Raw genomic sequence first — 17,495 nt, forward strand, 5'->3', positions numbered from 1 at the left:
TGTTAGAAGTCGGAAGCCACATCTTTTTGTAAATTTCAAAAAAAATTCTCTTGTGTTTCTGAACCTTTTTAGTTTTTTCTTTCCTTGGATTTTTTTGTTTTTCTGTAGTTTATTCTTCTCTTGAAACTGAATAAAATTTACTATATAAAAAAAGAGAGAACTTCACCCAATGCAAACTCCTCCCCAATTAATACTGTTCAATAGAAGTGCCAGTATTGCAATATACCCATTACTGCCTGAGCTACTATATTTTGGACCAGCTGTAGCTTCTGGATGATCTTCAAGGGCGGCCCCATGTAGAGCACTTTGCAATAGTCCAGTCATGAGTTGACACGGGTGAGATGAGTTGAAAAGAGGACATCAATAAATACATGACTATAAACTCATCATAGGAACATTTTATTGTAATTCAATATCAATAAGAGGAAAATTTATTTAATAAACAAGATTAGCTTTGGTGATTCTACCCACTATATTTCTGAGTGTAGTTTCCAGCTTCTTAGTCAAAGACAAAGAAGTCTTCAAGCTAGGAGAAGTTGTGCACCATTATTTTCCTTGCTATTGTGTGTATGTGAAGTTTCTTACATTTAAAAAAAAACCAGGTGAAAAAGCCAACTATTCTTGAATAACATTCCTTGACTTATTGTCATGTTCTTTACAGCCAAATCATAGGAATGAGGCGACTGTTTATGTTGCCCTTGAAATCACACCAGTCTTCTTCCTGACTAGCTGCTTTTCATTTCTACCCCTGCCCAAGCATTTACAGCATCTGTTATCCAGTTTTTGAAACCATGTTATTCTTCTTCCTGACTAGCTGCTCTCTGGTGTTCAGCTCTGGTCTCAGTATGATAATGTAGCATTTGGGCAAGAAAATGCAACCCAACAAGCCACCACTTGAGGCCAAGATGGAGAAGACCTCCACAGCCACCATGGATGTCCCCTTGGTGCTCAGGTAGGTGGGCACAAAGGAGACCCAAACACTGCAGAAGGCCAGCATGCTGAAGGTGATGAGCTTGGCTTCATTGAAACTGTCGGGCAACTTCCGGGCAAAGAAGGCCACCGTGAAGCTGATGATGGCCAGAAGCCACATGTAGCCCAGCACAACATAGAACATGATTTCTGAGCCTTCATTGCATTGCACTAAGATCTCACCCTTCCGGGAGTGCATGTCCAACTCTGGGAAAGGGGGAGACGTTGTCAGCCACACCGCACAAATGGTCATTTGAATAAAGGAGCAGAGAAGAATGACGGAGATGGCCAGCCTTTTCCCTACCCACTTCCTCATATGATTCCCTGGCTTTGTGGCCATGAAAGCCAGAACCACAGTGATGGTTTTGGCCAACACACAAGACACTGCAACAGAGAAGACAACTCCAAAAACTGCCTGCCGAAGAAGGCAAGTGACTGTCCCTGGGCAGCCAAGGAACAGGAAGGAGCAGAGGAAACACAACAGGAGTGAGAAAAGGAGGGTGCAGGTGATGCCCCAATTGTTGGCTTTGACGATGGGAGTGTTCTGGTAGCAGATGAAAATCCTCATCACCACAACTGTGATTGCAGAGAAAGAAACTGCACAGGTAGCGAGAACTGTTCCCAGGACTTCTCGGTAGGATAAGTAGGAGAAAGCTTTGGGAATACATTGATGCTGTTCCTCATTGGGATATTGTTCTTCTGGGCACTTCTCACATTGGCTGGAATCTAAAAGCCATAAACAAGATCTTGAAACATTCTACACACTGAATTGTACTTCAGGATTTAACAACGATTCCTTGCTGCAGCTACCTGTATGTTTGGACTTTTCTCCCATAAAAGCTTGGATCTATTCTGAGCAGGTTTCCCTGTTAGCTCTTTGAAATGGGAATCTGACAAGTGGAGTTAGCTTAATATAAAGAGAGTAAACCTCTTCTGAAAATTCTGCTGTAGGAAAACATTTTGAAAATTTATTTTTGTGTTCTGCAGACCGCATTTCCTGAAGAACACATTTCGCCCCTGGATAAAGAAAAGTTCCTATTTAAAAAAAGGATTAAGACAACCAAGCAGGTGAGACATCCCAGGAAACCTACTCTATTATTTTCTTTAAAACTATCTCCAAAAAACCAAACTTTAGAGGAGGGCACAATTTTTAAAGAAATATACATCTTTTTCTTACCAGTCTTGATGGAAATCCTTCCCTCTGAACACTGGGCACAGTCATAGCAGCAAACCTGTTTCCCCTCCCTAATTAATTTCCGGTATCCAGGATGGCAGCTTTCCACGCAGGTCGAAGAAGGTGGTGTCTAATGGGAATGGCAAAAGGAAATACTTCAGATGGATGGTAACCTAGCGTTTGCTCAATCAGTCCGCAGTCATTCTCAGTATCAACCCTGAAACAACCAGCTTCTTATAATTTCTAATAATGAATTCCTAGGATTGCTTTCTGGATTGAGGCAAGGGAGAGGGAAACCCCTGAACACTTCTCTCACGTTGAAAACAAGGGCAGAAATCCTTTCATGACCCCTACACAGTGCATCATGGAAACTGAGATGTCCCAAAGAGTCTCCTGAAGGAGTGTCGTTCTCAGAGCCTTAATGAGTTGTTTTCAATTTGAACAGTAAGAAGAAAATCCCAAATAAACTTGTAAGCCATGGGAAAGGGTGTTGAACCTGCTGAAGGCTTTTGGTTTGTAATGCAATCCATATTTATTCTTCTCCCTTTCCTTAAATTGACAGTCAAAAATATTCCTGCCTAACATTGGTTGTCCTGCCTCAGTTATCTGTTTTGCATTGTCCCCGGAGAGTGGTGTCCTGATTCTCCATGTATAGGGTGGGTCAAGCAAAACAATTGGCCAAACTCTCTGGCTTTGCTGGCCTCCCTCTTTCTGAACATCCTCAGTCATCAAGAAACCACCTGCCAATCTGGAGAGGGATGAAGGGTTTGGTGAGGATGTGGCTTGGGGAGATAATCAGCTTCGGTAGGTGTCCGATCCATCTCTCCATCTAGAGGCAGAGTGCCCAGGAGAACTCCAATTCTCAAATGGGGTTTCTTTGTTCAATATTGCCATTTCAGATTTCAGCTCTGTGCTCACTGATTCATTAGAAGGGTGGCTAGTTTGTCCAATGTAGAGCACAATAGTGTACTAGCATGTACCAAAGTGGAAAATGAGCAAGTGACAGTATGGGTAACATGAATAAGTCTAGTAATAGTGTGTTCACTGATCAGAATTGATATCTGGTCTGTTCCAAGATTTGCTTCCTACTGCATGTCTGTATCAAGACAGGAGGAAAGCAGGGGGTGGAGAAGCCTCACCCTACTCAGAAGGATGAACCCTCCAGGAACTTCCAGGGAAGAAATGGTGAACTGAAGGTGGCTCCTCTAAAAGCAGAGCCAATGACCGTGGTGGAATGAAGAGCTGGCAAGTAGACCAGCTCTTCATAATTCCTCTGCAGGCAAGGAGAGGCCTTGAGATTGCCCACCAGTACTCTGGACAATTGCTCCTCACAAGGAGTGTGGGTGGGTTTAGAGCACTGGGAGGAAAGGGAATGGCCATTTTGCTTAAACCACAGTTAGTGCCTTCAGAAGGACACTGGGCTCACATACTTCCCTTTCTAATCCCTTTCAGAAATTGCTTGTTAACTGCTTTTCAGCTGTTAGGAACATCTGGATTGGCAGGTTGGATAGCACCTGTGAGTTTCCTTCAATCCTTAGCAAAAGACGTTTTGAATAGAAGTTTCAGGACTTAAAACAATTATTTTAGAATAAACAGCAAAAGGGTGATTAGAACTTTGATTTTGGAATGTTACAAATGGACTAAGGGTCCAGATGGATTTGAAATAAAATTTTGGAATTAAATATAAGAATCCTTCCCATGGGAACATTCTTTTGTTTTGAACTCTCCTACAAAAACCATGATCAAAGGATGAGACCTTGAATGTTGGATACTAGAGGGAACCAGAAGGAACTAAAGATTACAATTAAAGGAGGAGAACACTTAAATTTGACTTTCTAATAGAGAATGAAGCAAAAATATTTTAACATTGGACATATTGAAGGATGTATGGAGCTAGAAGGGTGCCTGCTTCTATAGAGAGGCTGGGTTTAAAAGATGTTATGAAAGAGGAACAAGTTTTACCTGACAAGACTGAGACTGATCTGAAAGTGGATTTTAAAATGACAGGCTATAAGAATGATATGAAAAAAGATGCTACACTGGGCATACAAAAGAAACCAGCTGATGTCCTAATAATCAAAAGGGATATACAAATAACAAACCAAGAGAGTGACCTGGATAATTTTCCTATATTGGATTTACAAAAGAGGTTTGTTAAAGCTTTGAAGACTTTTGTGAGAAGGGATAAAGAAAAAATGAAAAGAAATGAAGTTCTAGGACATGATTTGAAGGGACTAAAGATCAAGATTGTTAAAAGTAAAAGGAAGGAATATAAAGTTGGCTTATTTGATCAAGATTAACATAGATATGTTGTTATTTCTGTTAACCCTTAATGGACTTTTTCTGATCAGGACTGAAATGATGAGGCTTTAAGGATTTCTTTATAGATAAGGGATGAGATATGGGAAGAATAGGTCATTTGTTGTATCTTAAGAGAAGATGCTACTTTATATTCTTTCTTTTTATTCTTTTATTTGGTATTAGTTTTTATTTCTGTAATTGTCATTTTTAATAAAAAATACTATAAAAAAAAGAAGGATGAACCCCCCCTTCCGTGTCAGCTTTCAAGGGATGAATGTTACATAAGTTCTTAAGAGGCTGCTAGACCCAAAGCTGGTCCAAAGCCACAGTCAGCAGAATTCTCTTTCTCCAGGGCCTGAAATTGTAATGTAGAATTGAGAACCTCATCATTTTTCCAGGCTAAAGAAGATGTTCTAAATTCAGGGAGACGGTATCACGTGACCTTGGAACCACTCTCAGTTTACTTGCTTTGAATTTCAGGAACTGAGGAAAGAACTCCCCTTTTTTTGGTGGGTTTGTTTAACTCACCTGCTTAAATTTGGGATTCCATACAATCGCAGTTGTATTTACGGTGAGCCCTTCCCTTCGAGAACTCTGGGCCTCAATCAGTCCAACTTGGACTTTCTGGAAGGATCGATTGGGGAACGTAACCAAGTTGATGATGTCGTATTTTGCTGCCAGGTTTCCATTCTCATTGAAAGCTATTTCTTCCCCAGCACTATTGTTGAAGTGGAGGTTTTTCAGAAAGAAGCGAAGCTAAAAGAGAAGAGGTAGAAGTGACAAACTGGTGCTAATAGCAGGCAATAGGAATAACAGTTCCGTGCTGTGACTTACCAAATAGTGCGGAGCTTGATTCTTTATGAACATCCGAACATTTGCGTTAATAGTGTTTTCTGTGTTCCAAATTGGAAACTCTACCTTGCAGGACTATGTTCATACTGCTTTTTTTTTCTTCCCCCCCCTTATTATTAGACATTTTGTCATAGATTCCCCAAGCAAAATTGGGACTTCACGAGAGGTAAAACCTTCTCCGGAAGCATTCCAATTGCCAAAAAATGATCTTTCCCACAATTCCAGAGCAAAATGGGCAAGAAATCAATGGAGGTCACAAGAAAGCATCATATATATTGGAATTCTGTCCCAGAAAACATGGCTAAGTTCCATTGCGGCCTCGGCAGATGAAATCGGTTTTTCTTCAAGACTGAGAGGGAAAAAGCTTACACAGACATATCTTAGAGCAGCCTTTCTCAAGCTTTTCACCCTGGAGGAACCCTTGATATATTTTTAGGCCTTGGGGAACCCCTGCACATTCAGGCTGAAATATAGGCCAGAAATTACAAAAGTATATTTGCTTCATGTGTAGGCCTGGATATATACATTAACAGTGTTCTTGTCATGAGTACTGATGGTGAGCAGGAGGGGGTCCCTATCCAGGGAGGAAAACGCATGCGTAGTACTGAGGAATTAAGCAGCCATTCAAAGAGACACAGATCAGAGCCGCCTTAACTTTTGGGGTTTATCTGTCTGGGTTTTCTCACGCTTCTTCAGTTTGTTAGGATTTTCTGTCTAATGTAGCAGTAATAAAACACTAGAGAGCTATTCCTTGTCTCAGCGTGGTTCCTGACTGTTAGGACATCAATCCTAACAAACCCCCTACTCCCACTGAAAGAGGGAGGAACAAAAAAAAAAAAAAAAGGAAGAGCCATTTGGAAAAATGTCTTTGGAAAACCAGGAAATTCGGCAAGCCACCCAACAACTGGCAGCAGCATTGCAACAACATCAACAACAAGTAGATCTCCAGATCAACACATTACAAGCAGCCATGCTACAGCAGTTACAACAACCAGCTCCGATTAACCCACAACCGGTGCCAGCAGCAGCAGCTCTGCCAGTAGTCTTGAGATCCCAGGGCAGTCTACCAGAGAAGTCTGGAGGAGAAGCAGGACAGTTGGGAACCTTTCTCACACAATGTACAATGTTTTTCAACAGCAGACCGGCAGAGTTTCCCACAGACAGAACCAGAGTCACCTTCATTTTAAGTCTGCTAAAGGGCCCAGTGGCCAAATGGGCTATTCCCATGGTGGAGAACAACGACTCAATTCTCAACGACTACCAGAATTTTCTGGCAGGGTTCTGAGCACACTTTGACGACCCGATCAGAGAGGTCACTGCCAGCTGGGAAATTCGGAAGCTCAAGCAAGGCAACAAGAGGGTGGGAATTTACATTGCTGATTTCAAGCTGTTAGCAGGAGATCTGGACTGGAATGAGAGCACCTTGAAAGACCAATTCAAACAGGGGCTGGATGAAGAAATTAAAAATGAATTAGTGCACCAGGGCACACCAGCTACCCTAGAAGGTTTATATCAACTGTCTGTGGTCGTAGATGCCAGGCTAGAAGAGCTCAGACAGATGCAGCCAGGGAGAAACAGGGGCCTCAGAGCACTTCCAGGATTTCCAGCTCTCTCCACAGCATCCCTTTACTCAGGATCAGAGGATCTGATGCAGATCGGGGTGAGCAGGAGGCTTATTTCCAAGGCTGAGAGACAGAGAAGGAGAGAGAGAGCCCTCTGTTTCTACTGCGGAGTCCAGGGGCACATGGTGAGAGCTTGCCCAGCAAGAAGCCAAGCAAATTCCTCAAGAGCCGCAGGGCAAGCAGCAGAACCAAGAGCCACCTCCGCCTCTACTTCCAACCAGGGAAACTCTGTCGGTCTCCCTCCACAGAGCTCAGCAGGGAGACCATCAATCAATTAAGAAGGGCTCATTCCGAGGATTCCAGGCAATCCTTTTACTACTTACCAGTCATAATGCACATAAACCCAGAGCACCAGGTCAAGCTAGAGGCCCTCGTGGATTCTGGAGCTTCCACCAATTTTATTGATGTACAGACTGTACAAGACCTCAACATCCTGACCATAGAATTGCCACGTCCTATAGAAGTGGAGACCATTGACGGCCAGCCCCTCAAGGCAGGGCCGATTAGAAGTTTCACAGAACATTTGCAACTAACAACGGGAGACCACACTGAGTGGATCCAACTTTATGTTACTGCATCACTTTTGGTGCCTATAGTCCTGGGTACACCTTGGCTGAAGATCCACAACCCATTGCTGAACTGGACTACGGGAGCAATCTCCTTCCCAGCTAAGGAATGCCAGCACCACAAGATTCAAGCCGCTCTTCTCTCTCCAGCAACCAACGCAGTCACGGAAGCAGGGGGGGTCCAGTTGCCAGCCAAGTATGCAGATTTCGCAGACGTTTTCAGCGAACAAGAGGCCACAGCACTACCCCCCCATAGGGACTGTGATTGCACCATTGAGTTGATACCAGGAGCCAAGATTCCAGCAAGGAAACAATATCCCATGTCCCCCAAGGAACTAGCCACCTTAAAGGATGACTTGGATTCTAATCTCCAAAAGGGGTTCATCCAACCATCTACTTCCCCAGCATCCGCTCCTACCTTCTTCATACTGAAGAAGCCTAACCCGTTGGCACTGGCAAACCAGGAGGCACCCATGAGAGTGGTGCATGATTTCAGTTCCCTCAATAAAGTCACGGTCAAGGAAAATTACCCACTCCCCCTAATATCTGATCTGCTGGATCACTTACAGAAGGCACGCATTTTTACCAGGTTGGATCTCAGGAGTGTGTACAATCTGATCCGGATGAAAGAGGGACATGAATATCTGACTGCCTTTGATACCAGGTTTGGTAAATTTGAGTACCTTGTTTTGCCCTTTGGCTTGTCTAATGCAGGAGCCATATTTTCCCGATTTATGAATCAAATTTTCTCTGATTTACTAGATAAGTATCTGGTCATTTATCTAGATGACATATTAATATTCTCTGAGGATGCTACAACTCATGTAACCCATGTACATAACGTCTTAGCAAGAATGAGAGAGAACAAGCTGTTCACCAAGCTAGAGAAGTGTGCCTTCGATTTAACTGAATTAGATTTCCTGGGCTATAAAATATCAATGGAAGGCATATCCATGGATCCTTCTAAGGTCCAGGCAACCCCCCTGAAATGTGAAAGCGGTACAAAAATTTCTAGGGTTCTGCAATTTTTACAGGAGATTCATAAATAAATTTAGTGACAGGGCTAAACCCCTCACACAGCTTTTGAAGAAAGGATCAAAATTCATTTGGGGGGAGAGGGAGCAAGCAGCCTTCCAAGAATTTAAGCAGCTCTTTGCATCCCAGCCGCTTTTGAAGCATCCTGATCCCACAAAGCAATTCATAACGCATTCAGATGCTTCAGATTTTGCTATTGCTGCTGTTTTATTCCAATATACAAACAAAACAGAGAATACATTGCTACCTTGTGCATTTTTCTCCCGCACGCTCTCAACAGCAGAGAGAAACTATGATGTTTTTAACAAGGAGTTGCTAGCAATTAAAGCAGCATTTCAAGAGTGGAGGCACTGGCTAGAAGGTGCAACCTTTCCTGTGAAAGTTTGCACCAATCACAAGAATTTACAGCTTCTACAAAACACCAGATCCCTCACCCCACGCCAAATCAGATGGAGCCAGTTTTTCTCCCGTTTCAATTTTGTTATTTCTTATGTTCCCAGGGCACAGAACCGTTTGGAAGATGCCCTGTCTCGATCCATTCAGGCAACCCCTGCTATTCACCAGGAGGTATAGGCTACTATATTACAACCTCACAACTTTCAGCGGTCTATGAGGGGGAACAAGACAAAGATTTTAGCAGCAGGCAGACAAGCAGAGGACCTATTTACAAGAGTCAGAGCTCAGCAGCAACAGGACCTGTATGCCAGGGCCAGGATGGATGACCTCCAGAGGGGCCCGCAAGACACTGCCTCCCCATTTAATGTGGAGGCAGGAATCCTCTGGCATAGGGGGCAATTATACATCCCCCCTCATTGAGGGAAGAAGTACTGAGACTTTGCCATGACCATCAAATGGCAGGCCATGGAGGTGTTTTCAAAACTCTCCATAGAGCTCTGAGAGACTACTGGTGGCCTAAGATGACTGCAGACATAAAGGGTTATGTTGCTTCTTGTCATACCTGTAGATGAGCCAAGCCTCTCCCAGGGAAGCCCACAGGACTCTTGCAACCCCTACCCACCCCCAGTAGGCCTTGGGATACAATCTCCATGGATTTCATCACTGATTTACCCCCGGTCCAGGGACTGACTTCCATACTAGTGGTGCTGGACCTTTTCACTAAAATGGCACATTTTATTCCTTGCAAGGGCCTCCCACCTGCGCAAGCCTCATTGCGGTTGTTTATGGACCATGTTTTTAGGTATAGAGGCATGATAAATCACTTGGTGAGTGACAGAGGCCCTCAGTTCACTTCCAGGTTCTGGAGGGCCCTTTTCCAGTCATTAGGGGTCCAGATCCACCTATCATCATCACATCATCCGGCTAGTAACGGGCAAGCTGAGAAAATTAACCAAGGGTTACAGCAGTATCTCAGGTGTTACACCACTTATCAGCAAGACAATTGGCCAGCCCTGCTCCCCATGGCAGAATTTACTTATAACAACTCTGTGCAATCCTCTACCAAGATGTCTCCCTTCCAAGCACTCTACGGGATTAACCCTCGGGTGTTGCCCACCTCCTCCCAGCAGGGAACTGTTCCAGCCATGGCTGATTTTCTTAAAGAGCAACAAGCCACACAGGAGTTGTTAAAGGAGCAGCTGAACAGGGCAAAGAGTGCTTATGAGAGAGCTGCAGATGCTCAGAGACAAGAGGGGCCAGCGATGGCGGTAGGAGACAAGGTGTGGCTCTCTACCAAATTTTTGACCTCTACCAGGCCCTCCAAGAAGTTGGACTCTAAGTCTGTGGGCCCTTTCACTGTGCTACAGCAGATAATCCAGTGGCTTATCGCTTAAAGCTGCCAGCATCCATGAAAATCCATCCAGTTTTTCACAGAGCCTTGCTAGCCAAAGACCCTCCCCCAAGTACCTTACGATCGCAAATCCCCCCCCCCCACCTCCAGTAATTGTGGAGGGGAGGAGGAATACAAAGTCGAGGAAATTCTGGACCCTAGGAGGAGGGGAAGGAACATGCAATATTTAATACACTGGAAAGGGTACCCTGAGGAAGAGCGCACATGGGAGAATGCCAGAGATGTGCATGCACCAACGCTGGTTCATCGATTCCATCAGCTTTTCCCTCACAAACCCAACCCTCGCACTCTACCAGAGATTCCTCACTTGACTGAGCAAGCAGAGGAATCCCAAGCAGAGGAGGTCGTAAGTTGGCAACCTCCACCCCCGCCAGAGGCTCTGAGGCCAGAGCGAGAGGAGGAGGGAAAGCCGAAGCCCTCCACCTCGGGCTTGCATTTCCCAAGGGGGAGGGGGGAAGAATCTTCTAATTATCTAGCTATTTTCCAGCAGCAGCCACCTGGGCCAGAAGCGTTATCAGACCTGGAGAGCAGCACTGATTCGTCCTGAGGAGTTTTCCTTTGAAGAATTTCCATCGTTGCCCAGTTCCCATGGGAGCTTGGAGGGGGAGATGGACTCTCATGAGACCTCTGGAAAGGGAGGGGGCTGAAATGGAATGTGAATCTGGAGGGGAGGGTGATGTCATGAGTACTGATGGTGAGCAGGAGGGGGCCCCTATCCAGGGGGGAAGATGCATGCGTAGTACTGAGGAGTTAAGAGCCATTCAAAGAGACACAGATCAGAGCCGCCTTAACTTCTGGGGTTTATCTGTCTGGGTTTTCTCACGCTTCTTCAGTTTGTTAGGATTTTCTGTCTAATGTAGCGGTAATAAAACACTAGAGATCTATTCCTTGTCTCAGCATGGTTCCTGACTGTTAGGACAGTTCTTAAATTAAAAGGAAGAATGAAAGTTACCTCTTTAATGTTAAATTGCCCAAATTTGAAGTAATGTTTTAAGTAAATCAGATTCTCCCAGGGAAGGCCTAGTGACCTCTTGTGGAACCCCAGGCTTCCATGGAAGCCTGGTTGAGAAACCCTGTCTTAGAGTAAGTCAAGTGTTGCCCTCCTATCCTACCCCTGCCCCCAACCACATTCCATTTTTTTCCCCACAGGAATTCGTCCTTCTCTATTCTTTAGCAAATTTGTCTTCTAGTACTCAACCCCAAAGTGTTGCAAACAAAGCTGGCCTTTTACTGGATTTGGACGGTTTGTTGGCCTGAAGATTGGAAAGGGAGCAGGAGGCCGCTGGGGGACAAATCGCTCCCATCTCTAGCGCAACCACTCTAAAAGTCAGAACTGCAAAAAGAAATGAGCACTCAGGAGAAGGTACAGAGCTTTCTTCTTGTCAATTTCACATTCTACAACCTGCTTTAAAAAACCCCAATATTTGTCCAAAATCTTCCAGCCTCTATAATTTAATTCTCCTTCTTGATCAGGATTGTGGCAACACAATCTTCCTATCTTCAAATCAATTTTCCTTTGACTATCTAAAGATAAGTCACCAATTCTCATCGTTTTCTTTGTAGAAACCGCTTTAGCCTTCAGGTAGTTTTCAGCCCAATCAATTTATCTCAATTCTTGGGATAATTTGGACTCCACAAATTCTGAGAAATGCTCCGAGACTTGAATAACAGCGTTGTAGCGATCTTTAAGTATCGAATTATTTTCCTCCCTGTTCCTTAACAGTAAGATCGATTATGGCGCCTGCTAGTGCCCCGGGAAGGTAAAGCCATTCATGCTGTAACTGAACAGCCTTTTTATCTACAGTGTGGCCAATCAGGAAAATAAAAAGAAATAACAAACAGCATTCCCACGGGAAAGTGAGAGCAAATAGATCAGAACTCCAATCTGCAGATTCAATGAAGAAGAGAAAGTTTTATATTGCTCAAAAACCACTTTAATAAAAACGGAATAAAAAAAATTCCTTAAATCTCAATTTAACACATTATATATAAAAAGCCAAATTACTGAGTTAATATTTTTCAAAAATAATGAGAATCAGCAAGAGATTCCGCATTTCTTTGGTGTAGAAAGCATCTCTGGTAAAATTTAAACAAAAAACCCTAGTGCTATAGAAATGGGGTGGGCAGCTTTAAAGTCCAGCTTGGCTTCAGAGCGGCTTGGGAAGAAGATGACAGCCCTGCCTCACAGCTGATCGCTTACCAGTTGATCGTGAAAGGCCATTTTGCAGTCTTCTGGCTGTGACCAGCTGTCTGGAGAACACAAGGGGTGATTCCTGGGGTCCTCCTTAATACAGAGAACGCCTCTGGGCTCCAAGGAAGCTTCCCTGAGCCCAAGAAAAAAAGCTGCTCTGACAGGTCAGTCTGCAGACAGCGGAAAAAAACTGCTCAAGCCGCTATTGGTCCCCACCAGAAGTCCAGGAAATCAGCATTTTGCCAAGTTACCATAAAGCGTCCACACAACTAAAAATGACTCACCGTGAAATACATTACAAAGAGCAGCGTTAAAGCATACCTTACAAATATAATTCTTCCACTCCTCTAGATGTAAATCCTTCCATGTCTACTTGAAACTAAATCATGTTTCGTTCAATCAGACCCTTCCAGATAAATGTGGCTGGGAGGGTAGTCAAAACATATATTGTTAAGGATGTTTGTGTAAATTGAAATAAGCATGTTATTATAGCTACATTCCCATTGAAAGGCACCATAACTAACCTGCCAAGGTTGGACTTCCAGCAAATTCAACTTCTCTCCTTTGTCCATTGTCTTCTGCCTGGCTCTGGATGAATACATGGCATGGAGAGCATGTGCCACAGCATAGACAGCATTGTAAATATTGTAGCTCTGGCCAGACATCTCCATTTCAAAGACAGTTCCAGGGAGCCTCCCCAGATCCTCTTTCCCAGTGCAGTTTGCTATGTCTAACCTTTTTAAATTATACATTGGAAGTGAACAGCTAAATGCAGTATACCAGAAGTTGTGTATGAAAGACACCTTAGAGTGATGTGGGTTTAGGTTCTCAAGGAACTCCTGAAAGCCTGGTACCACATTTGTGTGTAGAGTAAAGGACAAGCTGCCATTGAAGGACAATGCTGTGAATTTATGGGGCTCAAAAACAGAAGTGACATCCCACTGAGCAGTTATGATCCAAATCCTCTCTATTGGGAGCTTGTCCTTAATTTCATAACATTCCAGAATTATTCGTAAGCCTTCCATAGACTGCATATCTCCATAAACAAGTATTACATTGATTTTACTGTACCATAGGGAGAGTGCTATGCTATTTAGGTTATTCTTTCGGAAGGTACTGGGCTCATAATCTGTCACTCTTGGGATAAATTGAATTAAAGAAATGCAAATATCACTCTGGATGAATCTGGGTCTCATAAATCTGAAAAACCTCTCTCCAGTGATGTCTTCTGGGATGAGGAGGCCAATCCAATTCCATCCAAAATACTGCAAGAGCTGAATAATCCCAACATACTGGAGGTTTTCATTTGGAGTCATCCAGAAGAAAGAAGGAAACTGAATTTTGTCACTCAATGCAAGGTCAAAAGAGCCGTAACTGAGCTGCAGTTTGGGAATAATAATGATGTATTTTAGGTGAGCTATGGTATGTGTTTCAGCAGACACACCAAAAGCAGGGGGTAAGCAGATTTATTTTGGCCCTTGCTTCCATAAAAAGTCTTGATGGGGAGAGATAAATACTAAATTTGGGGATCAACAAGTCCATCCTCACTACTTTTGCAACCCGACCACCATTAGCATTCCATTTGCCACTTTTTGGACAAAGTCATCTCAGGCTTTGATTGCGCTCACCCGAAATAGAGAGCAGACAGAACTGAGTAACAAGAGAGGGTTCTTATTCATTAAGAATGTGAGAGTATTGGTTACCCATTGTGGCAGTCAAATAACGTTCATCTGGCATTTTATATTATAACAGTAAGATATCGAGTGCTACATTTATTTGATTTAATGATAAAGAGGTTTAAACTGCAGTGGCAACATGGAAACAATGACAGCTACACTGTTTCTTCCATTCTAAATGCAATATTCATTAAGAATTACTGTTGTTGTAATGGTAATTGATTCCTTGCATTTCTCTGGTCCCCCCCCTCCTTTTTTTTTGTCCTCATATAGTTTTTTGTAGCCACCACCTCTTTTCTTTCCTGTGCATTATGTGAGCCCAGATACCTGTGGAATCTTGTAGGCATTCAAGATGTTGGCCATCTGGATGGTGTTCGGAGAGGGGAGGTCACCAATGACAGCCATGAGCTTCTGATCCTTTACAGAGTTATAATTGGGAGGACAGCTTTGTTCCAGGAAGAGGAGGCCCAAAAGATACTCACTGGCTTTCTGTGGATTAAATGCATTTTCATAGACTTTTGAGCCCAAGGTGATGTTGGGTAACAAGTTCTCATTCATGTTGATCTCCTGAATGGCAAAAGTGAAGGCGAGGACATGCTGAAAGTTTTTCGGCAATGGCCTGCAAGAAGAGTTTCATTTAGTTCTACCGTCGTAGAATGAGACAGGCATTTTAATTAAATAGCCTGCTTTCATAATGCTTTTCTCTGTGCCAAAAAAGGATGTGTCTGTCTGCTTTATGAGTATTAGAGAGGTGAAGTATGCCCTTGTTTTCTGAAGCACTTCTTTGGAAAAGAAAAACTCTAATTGTTGAAATGCAGTAGTTAAAATGTCCCAGGGCTGAAGCAGGCATGGAATGAGGAGCTGAAGGGGAGTGTCTGAATGTCGTTTGAAGATTATTTGGGCATCGCATTTTGAGCAGTTTAAAACAGGTCATGCCATAAAAAGGGTAATTTCATCTGTGTTGGGCAGCTATGCAATCTGACACTCAGAAATCGATGGGCTGTGCCAACTGTTGGGGAATTTGTTACTCAAGATGTAACATTTTATCACGTTCATTTATTTAAATATGTCCCACCTTTGCATGCATCAATCAATCAATCAATCAATCAATCAATCAATCAAGGAGGCTTACTACATGAAAAGCAGAAAAGTCAGACAACCTCAATCTATTTAAAATAAAAGCAAGCATTAATTTGAAATACAGAGGGGGGGGGGGAGTGATTGTGCTCCGGTGGGTCCTTGCCAGATAGAAGTTTTTTCCATAAGCAGATTAATTCAAGTATTGCAACACCCAGATGAAAAACCAGGGGACTACAAGGGACTATTCCAATAGCTGAGTTATCCTTAACCAAGAGAGAGATATATACATAATAGTCCCATTTAATTCTCATCTAAAGTGGAACAATTTTTACCAGATTCACTTGAATTCGATCCCAGTAAAGCAGACTGGAAAAGCAGATCACATTTTGTTTTTAAAGGAGTACTTGCCATCCTCTGAAGAATCCTGCTGGGGGTTCCATAAAGTTGAGTAAAGGCAGTAGAGGAAATAGAGTAGAGACAAATTCTGCAATGGTAATGTCACTGGAGGGAGCAGGGGAATTGTACGGAAACCTTAGCTTGCTGCCACACGTGGAGGTACGGATCTTGCTGAACGAAGTCTGAGGCAGGATAAGGAGGGAGAGCAGGAACACCCAGCCTTGGAATGCCAAAGTAAGTTGGCCCCAATCACCGCAGAGCAGCCACATCTTCATCACCCCACTTTCTCTGGAACAATGAGATACAATCTCTGTTGGCCCTCTGTATAGCTACAGTTATATCACTTAGCACTAGAGGGATTCAAAATACAACCTTCAGAGCACTATGTGATTGTTGTTATCACTAACATCTGCTCAGTCTCACTAGCCTCTGGGCTTCCACAGGAAACAAGGTTATTCACTGTGATTTTGATAATTAGGGGGTAGATAATCACCTTCCCCAAAGCTGTCCAATTCCTTTCCCAGTTAGAGGAATTGTATGGTCCTAATACAACCCTTGTCTGTTCTTTATCAGGTAAGGAAAGAAATACATTAATTCCCTTGGGATCATAGTGGATTTTGGGAACTGAGTCTTCATCTCTAAATACAAAGAAAACAATGGTGGTTAGAACAAGAAGTCATAGATAGTAGCCAATATGACCAGATAAGTCCTTCCTTCTCATCTCCCAGGCTATCTTTCCTCCTCGTATTCTAGACTAATTTCTATACAATTGTTAGGAAGGTTTTAAGTGTTTGTGGTTAATTTGTCTTCTCAACAAATGAGCAACAGACTATAATAATCCTCTTCCATGTCAAGGATGCTCTGTTACCAGGCAAAAGAATCCGTAGGAGAAAAGACTAGATCAAGAGCAGTTTGAAGCTCAATATAAAAATTCCATGTTTCTTATGTTGTGTGGCGATAGCAAGATTTTAAAAGGTCTTTCCCTCTCCCGAAAATAGATCTGGATGAGTTCCAGATTTTCTCTACCTAAAGCCTGTTTTCACTACATGCTTCCAAAAAGATCAATGTTACCTTGTTGTAGTGGAAACACTCTCCAGCCTTTTAGGGTAAAATCTTGCAGGAACTTTACCTTCCACGGTTGAAGTTCTGGAAGATTCCCTTTATCTTCCCTCCCCATGGCTCTCTGTCTGGCGGTGGATTAATGTCTGGGATGGAGAGGATGTGCTGCAGTATGGACAGCATTGCAAAGGCCATGTGTACAGTGTTTCAATCTGAAGTGGGACCTCCCTATCCCCTCCCTCCTTAGGTTTTCTGAACCTACTTGGCTACTGTGTGAGAGCAGGAAAAGGCATGGCTTCTTAGGAGGAGGCTGATAAGCACACTGAAGGCAAAGCAGCTTTGCCCACTTCAGATTGGAATCCTGCACACATATTGAAAGCCATTAACTACAGCCAGACACCCCCATTCCAGAAACAGTTGAAGCCGCCTCCCTGATAGCTAGATCGTTTAGCCATTGGACAGCAGTCCCCTCGAGATGATGTACTTCTTGCAGGGAGCCAGGAAACCTTCTGAGGGGACATTCCATCGTGATGTGATGTAAAGTTTGCGGGACGCTCCCACAGTCACAGTTAGGATTATCAACGAGCCCCCCATTTATGTTTCCAATATCGGCACCTGCCATGATTAATTCAAATCTGATTAAGCGCAGTCCAGTTTTTCCTTGGGAGATCAGAGCCATAAGGGCTGGATCAGACACTAAATTAAACCAATCTGGGTTAGAAATTGCCCACTCCTGGCATGCCATGCTGTCTCAATGTCAAAGTCTT

General features: G+C 43.4%; 1 protein-coding gene across 1 annotated transcript; it reads right to left on the bottom strand.

Moving 5' to 3' along the window:
• Window positions 1–772: 772 nt before the first annotated feature.
• LOC134496814 (vomeronasal type-2 receptor 26-like) lies at window positions 773–16,923 on the bottom strand. The gene is made up of 5 exons (XM_063302527.1): window positions 16,799–16,923; window positions 14,521–14,812; window positions 4,973–5,200; window positions 2,147–2,273; window positions 773–1,695 (listed from the first exon to the last, which is right to left on the bottom strand). The coding sequence occupies exons 1-5, from the start codon at window positions 16,921–16,923 to the stop codon at window positions 773–775; spliced, it is 1,695 nt and encodes a 564-aa protein (XP_063158597.1).
• Between the last annotated feature and the right edge of the window lie 572 nt (window positions 16,924–17,495).

This window comes from Candoia aspera, chromosome 4 (assembly GCF_035149785.1).
Source record: "Candoia aspera isolate rCanAsp1 chromosome 4, rCanAsp1.hap2, whole genome shotgun sequence".
NCBI lineage: Eukaryota > Metazoa > Chordata > Lepidosauria > Squamata > Boidae > Candoia > Candoia aspera.